The 12,071-nt window shown below is 33.7% G+C and overlaps 1 protein-coding gene across 1 annotated transcript in view; it reads right to left on the bottom strand.

Moving 5' to 3' along the window:
* EPHA3 (EPH receptor A3) overlaps nucleotides 1-10,751 on the bottom strand; it is a 420,397-nt gene extending 409,646 nt beyond the window's left edge. Inside the window, exon 1 of the mRNA XM_043996808.1 lies at nucleotides 10,559-10,751. Within this exon, the coding sequence (XP_043852743.1) occupies nucleotides 10,559-10,646 (88 nt within the window). The 5' untranslated portion in view covers nucleotides 10,647-10,751. The remainder of the gene's footprint in view (nucleotides 1-10,558) is intronic.
* Between the last annotated feature and the right edge of the window lie 1,320 nt (nucleotides 10,752-12,071).

The raw sequence follows: 12,071 nt of genomic DNA, 5'->3' as shown, positions 1-12,071 counted from the left end.
GAAAAAAAAGTCTAAATTTTTACACTTATGTGTATCTATCTTTTTCTAAATAATTTTCAGGAAGTATTTTTCCCGTGTAGGATAAATAACCAATCCACAGCAAAACAAATTAAATCTTGCTTGTAGATCCCAATAGAATGACACACAAGAACCTGCAGTTTCTCACTCCCTATTAATAAAATTACCCGGTATAGGAAGATAAATCAAGAAAGCATAATTATTCAGATCCTCAATTTAAAAAAATAATTGTAGAAAGGCAAAATCTATGCAATATTAAAAACCTACAATAACATACCAAGATTTATTTTGTATTGATTGGGGGACACTCAAAAAACAAAGTCAATGAAAACTTTGAAATGAAATAGATTAAAGTGAGTTGAAATAATCCACTAGAAATCAGGTAACAAGTATTTCTTAAGTGCCTTCCATCAGCTACTAATTCTTGGTATAGAAAGAGAAAGATGAAATATCCCCTACAGTTAAGAAATTAACATCCTATAGTGGAGATAGCATGTACATAATTTAATAATAAATCCTCAGAGTCTCCATCTAGTCAGGAATTCTCACTTATTTTGGGGTCCAAGAACTTCTTTTAAAAATAATTTAATAACTATTTCAATATAATTGCTTTCCTTTGTAATACTATGTGTTGTATTTTATACTTTTAAAAACATTATTCTTAGAAGGTGTACATAGACTTGATCAGACTGCCAGACTGGTACATGACATAGAAAAGGTTAAGAATTCCCTGCTTGAACCCTTTTCATTTATTCTTATGAGAATTTTTCAGTGAGGAAACTACTTAAGTGTTTTCATGTGAACATGGGGAATAGCACAGTGATAATAATAGAAAAAAAAAATGTTTGTGTCATTTTGAAGAAACCAAGACACTAAAACTTTGATTTGGAAAACTGATGTCATCAATATGCTATTTTTGCTGTTTGCCAGGTTAACAGAATTTATGGAGGTAATTAATGAATAACATATGTGCTGAAATGTCCATGTGAAATATATAATTGTCCTTGACTTAATTTGCTACTCTTCAAGGCCATATAACTAGCTACCTTCTATCGCTGCTTCCACATATATAAGGTACTTTTTAAAAATAAGAAAGATAAATCTCTAAACTAAAAATCACAATTACTTATTCCCCCTTCAATAGTTTTGCTTTTTCCTTTAGGAATTAGAAAAACAATGGTGGTGAAAGAGGAAGGAATATAATTTTGAGAAACGTGTATCTCTCACAAAAATTTTTTTCTCGTTAGTCCCTCAAGGTATTCTATATTGCAGACCAACTTTTCATCTGAATGAATACAAGAAGTCAAGTGCCCAATAGTTCATGTTTCCAAGTATCAACAAGCATTAATAAGGACCTACTTTGTGCCAATGATTGTGCTTGGCACCAGGGATGCAATCACAAAATGTGAAACAGCTCCTGTTGTCAAGAAGCATACATTCTATCAGTGAGTGTGACACAAACTTTCATGTGTCCTATTTTCTATTTATTTTAGGGGTAGTGGGAAAGGGAAGGTCAATTTTTTTTATTGTTAACTTCCCTGCATGTTTTAACGTAGATCAAGTAAATTATTTTAGTTTCTTCTTCCACAACCCCTTATGCCCTCCTCCCCACCCTAACATAAGATTTAGAGCTGAAAGGGACTGCAGAGATTATCTAATGCAACTTACTTTTTTTAAAAAAAAAAAACAAATGAGGAAACTGACACCACTTGACTTGTACAGAGAACAGCAAATAACTCAGCCAGGACCCAACCCAAGTCCTCCGACTTAAAACCCGCACTCTTAGAAATACACTATTTATGTAGTGTGTGTGTATGTGTGTGTGTGTGTGTGTGTGTGTGTGTGTGTGTGTGTGTGTGTGTGTGTAATACCCAAGAATTTTATGTACAAAGATTTTATGGGGCTTGGGGGTTTTGTTTTAGTTTTTGCAAAGTACCTTTCTTGTACATAAGAACAACTCTGTAATTTAAGGCACATATGATCACCATTTTACATTTTGGAAATAATGTAAATATCTCCTTTGAAGGAGAGGAAAAGAGGTTAACAGATAGTAACTTAAAATCTGAGGCTTAATGCTCACAATAAAGAGATAAGATCTGAGAAGAGGGAAGGGTAGGTCTTTAAAAAAATAGCAGGAATTCCACCCCCCCCCCCTCCAAAGAGAGGTGCTGGGAATTACACACAGAGGAATGAGAAATATTGACAAAATTATAGGTGGACCTCCATCTCTGGGATCCAAGAGAGCACTTAAGAGCGATCACAGGTCTGGGAGCAACTCCAATCCTTTTCCCAGGGTGGCCACCCTTCTTTGGGCTGATTCTCCTTTTGTCAATCTCAGAATTAATGTGTTGCTGCATTTGAAAGCCCAACAACCCCACAATCTGACACCCAGCTGAGATTTCAATGGGTCTCAGATCCAAATGGGAATATCCTCAGGGAAGTGCAGGTTTGACACCCTCTCTTCCCATTCTTTGAAAGCTCCCGAAGCATAGATCCACAAATAAAGAGATTCTATAGGCAGAGCTCCCCCCATTAAGAGCCACCCCTCCTACACACACACACACACACACACACACACACACACACACACACACACACACACACACACACACATACACACTCCCCAGGGAGTCAGAGGGTTTCAGCTTCTCAGTTTCTGCACTGAGAGGCTCTTCCCTGAGAAAAGAACAGCGAGAATAGGAGGGGGTGGGGGCAGCCAGCCAGATCCAAGGCTCTCAGCTTCCTGGGGGTGGGGAGAGTGAGGGTCACACAAAGCAGGGGCCCAATTGGGGTACAGAGAATACACAGGAACACTGAAGGGTAGGGAGCAGAGCTCCAAGCATGGACTAACTCATCTCCTACCACTGATTAGACACTGGCTTGTTATCTTTTAAATGTATATGAATGATGCATATGTAGGAAGCCACACAGGCTTATTTTATATATGAATATTAATTAGTGGGTGTGGCTTGTTCTCTCTTAGTCTAAAGGACAGTGGGAAGATTCTCTTCCCTTAAAGCAAGGACATGCATCTAATGAAATAGCCGTCAGAAAAAATAAATAAATACGAATAAATAAAATACTCAGCAATAAACCACTTTCTCCAGTAGCTGAAGCACACTTTGTCACAAATATCTACCCCATGAGTAGAAAAAGGGACACATATAAAGGAAAATACATGGAGAGGCACTCCCTGGGAAGCTTTTGATATGCCATATAATACAGTATTCACTTGTAACACCTTTAAGGCTTGCCTTAATAGTTGTGGAAGATTTTTTTCCTTAAAAGCTGAGAGCTCCCTTCATTTTCAAGAGTAGATGCCCATCTCTGTCCCATGTTCAGAATTATTTCTACTAACCTTTTTTATTCTGAAAAGTAAACTTTGTAACTTGACCTAAACTAAAACTATAACCTGAATAAGGTCACATGAAGAAAGAAGAAAGCATTGTTAGTGCTCTGCTCTACCATCCATGGTAAACACTGTTTCCCCCGATTTCCCCACTGTTTACCTAATTGCTTGTACAGTTCTACCACTTTTTTTTTTTATTCTTTCTCTGTCTGCTATTATTCTGACTTCAGCATTTTTTTAGTAGATCACTTGGATTTTCGCCCTTTGCTTTGACTGGAACAGCAGGACATAGTTTAGAAAATGAGGGGGAAAAAAGGTTTCCACTTTCAGGGCATCCAGTTTAATAACATCACTCCAAGTTTAAGGCTTTATTTGGTGTAGCGGTTTTATTCCATCCTCCCTCTGTATGCATTCACCCAAGCAGCAGAATGGGAGGTGTTTTTTTGTTGTTGTTAATGTCTTAAAGTTTTCCTTGAGCACTTTCTTTAGTCAAAAAAAGTGTGTGTATATTGGGGGGGGGTGAGGGAGATGTGTGGTGGATATAAAACTGGGGGGAAAGCTTAGTGTTATTGCCATGTATGGAAAATAGCTCAGGACAGGGCCTAGAACAAAGTAGGTGCTTAATAGATATTTACTGATCAAATGATTACAAAATTAAATAACTATTGTGATTTTTAGTAAAATTGACTATCCAGAAATTATGCTAAATTCCTTATATTTTGGGGGGGTGGGGTAGGGAGGCTGTTGGAAATTCTACATAATTTTAAAGCATTTTATTGAATTGTTTGGATAATAGAATCCTCATATTATTTATATTTTTGCCTTGATGGCTCATTTCTGTTCTTTTTCCACTTGTAAAGACTTTTTTTTTCCAAACTGAGCTTCTTTGCATAACAAATGAAGCTGGCAGAACGTAAAATATTTAATAAGTAACTTTCCTTGTGGGGATCCCTCTTGCCCAGGCTCCATCAGTACATGATATCAAGCATCTGGTAACTGTGTCTTAGAGGTGGCATGGTGGAAGGGCACACATGTCCTGGCCTTGAACTTTTTTCCTAAGTGGGGGCATCTTTCCTCATTTGATTAATCCAGCAGCTCAGTCTTTAGCTTTTTGTAAATGCTCTAGTATTACTTTGATGAAACACAATTTTGCTTTAACTCGAAAAAGTCGAATATACTTTATAGTCACTTAAGTTTGAACTTCTTAAAGACATCAAGAGGCAGCCTAGGTCTATGTTATACCTGGATGAATAGCATAATGGATGTTTCATGCCACCAGCCAAGCTTTTATATGAAAAAGCTGTGGAATGCTACTTGTGCATTTGGTAACAGCTCGGTAGTGACCCTCACTGGTGATAAAATCCAGATCTCTTAAGACAAAACCAAAAAAGAGAACACCTGCATCTGTACATCTAAACCTTTCATCAAATGGGGATTACATGAAAACAGCTAGTAACATAGGTTTGGGGGTGGGGGCATGGTTGGGGATTAATGTGTATTTACAAAATAAAAGTAGAAAGCGTCTGACAGAAAAGTGTTTGCACAATGCAATGTTATGTCAAATGCCTACTTACCCTTAACAAACTGCATCCATGCCAAAGAAAATTACTCCAATGTTGTTTAAATACAGAGGCAAGCCACATCATTGATATATTAAGTGACTTTTAACTTTTTAGATATAACAGTGTTTATCTAAACCTATAAGATTTAACACTTTGTGTTTTGTGAAAATGTTATGCCTTGAATTTTTAACTATACAGTTTTTATGGCCATGTTTATGTTTCTTAGAAAGTTAGTAAATCAAATATCCTATGGAGAAACTTGGTTTTTCTTGAAAAACTTTTAGAATACATCAGAGTGGCAAATGTATTGGATAATTTTAATAATGCACATTTTATATTTCTAATGGATCCTAAACTCATCCCCCCCTTTCAGGTATTGCACCAAGAAAAGGTCATATGTCAAAAAGTGTAAAAGGATTACAAGAGCAAACAATTTTTTTGAGTATTAAAGGATCAATAAGTTGCAACTTTGCATGAAGAAAAAGAATCAAAGTGAAACTTTGAAAATCCGCAATTCAAGTTGTCTAAGAAAAAATATAAAACTTTATGATAAAAATTTATATAAAACTTATGAAATCTACTAAACATTATATCAAAGGGTGACAATTCTAAGATCATAATTTGGATTTTTTTAAATTGGTAAACTTTTAATTAGGGTTTTTTGGTTTGCTTTCCATTTGCTTGTTTTTTGGTCAGGGTCGACTGTATGCTTTATATCTCTAAATATTCAATGTTAGAAAAAATCTTCCAATCAAACATCACCATGATCTCTTTAAGACATAGGCCAGGAAGATTTATGAAATAATTTCATTATTACAGTTCTTATAGTTATTTAAATATAAACATTGCATAGTCCAATTGGTTATATTTTAAGAGCATGTCAGAAAGAGGACTTTTTACCATAGCACCAATAAAGTAAAAGTAGAAAAATATTATGTCTACAATTCCATAACTTGTTGAAAAGTTATTTAATTATGAATCTATACCAACTACCTTGGCCTAAGATGTGTAAAACATGGTCATGTTATGAAAGCAGGGTATGCTGAGTACCAGCATGAACATTTTCTCCAATTTCAGATGATGTAAACATATTATCAATATATATCTAAATAGGAAATCATATATTCAAAATAAATTTATTTTATGCTGTACTTCTGATAGGTTACAAAAAGTTTCCTGTCTGCACAGTCAAAATATTATCCAAGCAATTCAGCTTGTCAGTAAAAGCTTAAACAAATTTGCTTATAATCCTGTTAATGACCTAGGTCAAGTGTTAACTGTTGTGGGTTATAAAACAGTAAAATTAAGGTTTCTAGTACCCCTAGGCAAAAAGCACAGTTAAGAAAGATCAGAACAAAACTATTAAATTACAGAAATATACAACTCGTTCACCTGAGTGTAATATGTAGCAATTAGAAAGAAGTCACTTGTTATTGAAAAAAAACCTTACCTTTCCAAAGATTATACATGTGTGTATGTGTAGATGTGGTTTATTATATGTGTCTATATACATATATAAGTATATGTAAATAAATGTGCATATTACATATATATTTAAAATAATGATGTGAGAGCTTTCTATGGACTTTTTAAGCATAATGTATTTGAATGCTGAAGATTGACAGTTCTAGTTGAAAAGTGATGTCATTACTACACTGGTTATAAAAAAAGGAACAAACATAAATAAAATATTAATTCTTACTGATATTCACCTATTACTCAATGGGTAGTTCATGCTGAACTTTACTGAACATTCACTAGTTTTCCTATTAAACTTTAAATAAAATTTTGCCATTAGGTGACCAGAAAGTTTCAAGGACCTAGGGGGTTGATGAACACATAAATATGTTTTATTTAGAAATGCCTCCATATAGCACTTTGTAGTCACATATTTTTATGATCTCATATATGTTAATATATCAAGGATATAGGATTTATTATTTTTAAACAACCAATAGTATATCTGCATGCCCAATGTGTAAGCCCTTCCAGAAATATTTATTCTATATTAATGTATAACTATATTATTCTAATTTTTGTGATATTGAGTTTTAAATGATTTAATTACATTGTTGAGGTGTTGTACTATGTTAATAGCATGTTAATACAAAATTCATGAACATTTGCAGGGGGAAAAAACATTTTACATCTTGATAAATAAATTTGACTCAGTTAGCCTTAAACAGACAGCTTTTAAAAATAGCAAAGTATTCTGTGAATATTTTGTCCCATCCTGAATGAGACAAAAATCAATAACAGCAAAGTATTTGCCACTTTTTTCTCATAGTTTTTTTACTCATCCATTCTCATAATTCATGGGGAAGATAGGGGTCATGGTGGAAAGGAAAAGAAAAGAGAAGGAGACACAAATTTATCTAAATATAAATTACCATACAGTTATTGCATTATCATTTTTCCTTATGAAAAGAAGTAGTTTTTCATTTAGGATAATATTGTCTGGATGATAGATCAACCTGAGAAACCAAAAAGGTTCTTACAATCCAAACTTTAAATTCAAGTTCACCATTGAAGAGTTTAGATTTGTAGATTATACTGATATGCAAATTATAAGTCTATCTTTTTATCTCTTTTCCAGACAGCTTGGTTATAAAATATTATGCAAACAGAAACAAATTTATAATTTGGCCTAACTTATTTCTAACTTCATTTTTCACTGTCCAGGACACCAAACATTTCAAAGTTCACATTAATTCCCAAATCTTTAAATCAGAAAAAATCACACTCCTAATTAATCTAATAACTAGATTTAGACCTTTTGCTTTAGTTCTTTATCACTCATTATTTAATGAGATCTCAAAAAATATCCAAAAGACACACTTCTTCAAGATAATACCAGGGAAATTGATAATCCAAACAATTTTCTAAATGGGATCTGATAAATAGGTTTAAGTTCTTTAGTAATAGATCACAATTACATAGAACTTTAAATTTTAAATATACCCTGCACTTTATGGAAAAACTAAGTGCAATGTGAATCTTTCTTGCACAATATTTCCCCAAACAAAATGTTAAAATTACTATGCAACTGGGGGGGGGTAGAATGTAGGGGTGATACATTATTAATATTATTAGGGAAATGACCCACTTTTTCACAAGTGTCTCAATCTGTCCAGATCAACGTCTTCAGAAGAAAATGGCATGTGTGTTTTATTTGACAATGTTTGATTTGCCAGTGAAGCAGAATCTGTGAAGTTTCATGCTGTCTAACACAACTCCACAGAAACTAAGTAATTTTTCCTAATCAAATATTTACACAAACCTTAGACTTGGCTAATAGGATTTATTTACATCTACAAAAGTTTATATTTTAGTTTTTGTTCCAAAGGAGATAGGCAAGCCTATACAGGAAAGGAAAAGTTGCCTTTGGGATGATCCTTTGGAAGGATTGATTATTTTATGAATGATAAAGGAATTTTCATAGAATAAAATAGTAAATATAGTAAGGTATTTTCTTGATATATTCATGCGCTTATTTATGTACATATACAGATGCAAGTACTAATAGCACACTTTATGTATATGTACATATTTGTGATGCATGGATGTACCTTTAATATGCTTTCAACACATATATGTGTATCTCTAAGTTCACATTTACATATAGTATGGTTTCAACCATTCTTTGAGTTTATGTATATATAGTATAGTTTCAAAAATAATTCACTCCCTGTAATGAATTATTTTTTCAATAGTTTTGGTTAATTATGACAATCTAATTCTTAGAGGATCAATCTTACAGTTTTACACAAAATTATGTTTTTCTACAAATATAACAATCTCTGGATTATTTACATATATGATAACTAAAAGCAATTGTTTTACTAGTTTATTAATCTCCCATATGAATACTGCTTATCAAGCAGGTGTGGAAGCACAATATTGTTTTCCATTTTAAATTATGTTCAATGTTTTAACCCCCTTAATCATTTTAAAATCATTAAGAACTGATTTTTCCTCATTGTTATGGTATCCAGGGTAAAAAATAACCAAGACTGTCTTTCATCCAGGAAGAAGAGTTGGCAATGTCTTTCAAATTACTATTAATTTGTTCTACAGAGGAGTCTGTAGTGGATGGAAATGATTTTCATGATCTTTACATATTAACATATTTAGTTTCACAATTTGGAGAGAAGGAAAGCCTAAAAAGAAAGATTCAAAAGCTTAATCTGCCATAATTAAAATGGCCAGACAGTAAACAAATATCATAAGTATAGAAGCTTCATTTTATTATTTCCTTATCAATGAAAATAGGTCATCAAAAAGAGTGGCAGTCTTCTTATTTAATAAAAAAGTTTAAAAATGTTTTAAAATTTCCATTGAATTTAATACATACATATATACACATACATACATACATACATACATGGCTTAGTATCAACTTAAATATTATTGACAAAATGAATCAATTAAATATGCTCTTTATTACTTATAAAATATTAGTAAACCATCAAATATTAATCATTTAATTTTTATCATTTGAAAATCATAATTACTAATAAGACATCAAAGCTTCAAGTTCTTCATTATGCACCCAATTACTCAATGAAATGTAGATAATAGTTAAGGATTGTCCCCCATGAACTTTACATTTAAGATGGATTAGAAAGATTGATTAGAAAATGATAAAGTACCGAATAAGTATGCAGTATTACAGAAAAGCTAGAAGCTATTAACATTGGTTTTGCATTTTTATCAGGTGAAAAGGTATGTACACCCATTGTAAGGAAGAAAATTCAATATCAATAAAGTGCCATTCACTTTGTTGCATTCTTTCCTGGCTTCCCACTTGCTAATTTACCCCTTCTGCCTAAGATCTATCCACAATTTAATATCTTTGGTTATTTTCACATGCACATATTCAAACCTAAGCTTCCCAAAATGCCTATAAACATTATTTATAAGGATAATGGCACATGTCTGTTCCTCGAAGTGAAACATCACCTTTGTGAGATGCACAGAACTTCAATATCTAGACAGTAAAGTAGTCACAACATAAACACACCAAATCTCTTTACCCAACTACAGGCTCTTTTTAGTCCCCCCAAAATAAAGCTACAATTTATATATATATATATGTATATATATATATATATATATATGTGTGTGTGTGTGTGTGTATGTATATGTATATATATATATATACACACACACATATATATACACATATATATATATGTATATATATATGTGTGTGTGTGTATCACCTATCTTTAGGCATATACTAAAGATCTGGAGATAAGAGAAAAGTACATTTTTTTTTCTTTAAACTTATTCTCTAGGGACCACACAATCATAATTACATAATAAAACACTTCTTGGGCTATTTGGCAATTAACATGCTGTAGTATGCAAACTCAAGTCCCCCTCCTTTTTTTTTCTTTTTTTGCTTGATGATTTGCAAACAAGGCAATTGTTTGAATTGGCATCCAATTGAAAACACATTCTGAAGATTTATGTTTCTTAAATGAAAATAAAAGCGCATCTTCAGTTTACTCTCAGTGCAGTTTCAGGTTGTACCACCTTAAAAGAGTGAATAAGGTTTCAATCAGAATGTACAACGTTAAGGAGTGGGAGAGTTTCGATTGCCATGCCTCTCTACTGAGCTTACCTTCATTGGTAGGCTGGAGAATCAGTTCCCCGAAGCAGCTGCGAGCTGAGCAGATGAGAAAGAAGAGGATGGAGATGTGACAATCCATGTTGCTGGTGCAGAGGGCAGTGAGAAGAGCATATCTCCATGAAGCATGCCACTGATGTGAGAGAGAGAGCTCTGATTGCTGGAGAAGTTACCATGCTCCGCTTGCAGGCTGATGTCAAGTTTGACACTGGAGATAAGGAGGAGTCTTAGAGCTTTTCTGCAAGCCTTGCAGGGAGACTCTCACTGGGTCCTAGTGCCCCAGGTACCGGCAGTTAGAGGAACAGGAGGAATGCATGCTGATCAGACAGACACACAGAGCTAGGGAGTCCGCGGCCACTGATGAGAAGCACCAAGGGGGAAAAAATCACAAACAGAACAGGAAATCCAGAAGTTGTTGGGGGAGAAGGAGCGATGAGGGTGGACTGGCACAGACTATGTTTATTTTCAATGTAAAGCAGCTATTTTATTGTTTGTTATACTTGCTTTGTAGCTTAATTCTCTGAAGAAACCGAAAACCCTGGCAAGGAGTATCCTACAATAGTATGGAAAAAGGAAGAAACAGAAACATAGATTTTTTTTAAAAAGTGTGCTGGCATTAGAACAATAGGAACATTTCATCTGCTCCCCCCTTAAAAAAATCAGATTGCTTCATTTGAGAGTGTTATTAGGGGAATCCAGTCACAACCATTTAGTAACTTTTAGTGGTAGAGATCGGCGATGTACTTAAATTTAACTGACTAAACCTGTCTGCCTTTCTGAATCGGATCAAACTGAGATTTCCTAAAGGGGAAGATGTGAAATTCCTTTAAAAGTTATTCTATCCTGTTCTATTTTTTTTTTTAAAGACCCAAACCTCAGCTGCACACACTTTATTAACTTGTGACGTTACCTTCCAGGGCCCCATTATTTCTGAAAATCTATAATTTTAGAAGAAATGCTATTTTAAAAAATACATATATACTTATGTTCATTTTTAGATGAGCATATATGCAACATTGTATTTTCCTAAACTGAGAAACAATCCCAGGACCCAAAGAAGAGTCCAAAATGTAGCTCAGTATTCTGATCTTGCCTTGTACCCTGTGATCGTTTTTATTGCATCATATGTATGAATGAGGGTAACACAAATCAAACCTACAGTTTCTGACAATAAATCACTGAATTCCCTGTCATCCCTCTCTCTTCTCATGCAGCATTAGCATCTCTGGGGTCTTTGAAATAAACAGTGGCGTAATTCACCACTCCCTTCAACATTTCCTTCATTTGCCATCTGATAATAATATTCAATTACTGTTCTTTCTTGTACCAAATACAACTACTGTACAAAACTGTAATGCCATTGCAGCTTTTCCCCTTTCATTAGAGGGTGATTAGGAAAATTGCTGATCTTATTTTCAATCCCCTTGTTATATAATAAAATAACTCATTACAAAGAAAGGATTTTATAATTCTTATCACTAAGACAATTTATATTCCAAGAAGCATT

This window comes from Dromiciops gliroides, chromosome 3 (genome assembly GCF_019393635.1).
Source record: "Dromiciops gliroides isolate mDroGli1 chromosome 3, mDroGli1.pri, whole genome shotgun sequence".
NCBI lineage: Eukaryota > Metazoa > Chordata > Mammalia > Microbiotheria > Microbiotheriidae > Dromiciops > Dromiciops gliroides.
The sequence above is the reverse complement of the archived record's forward strand: the minus strand, read 5'-3'. Positions and strand labels throughout refer to the sequence as shown.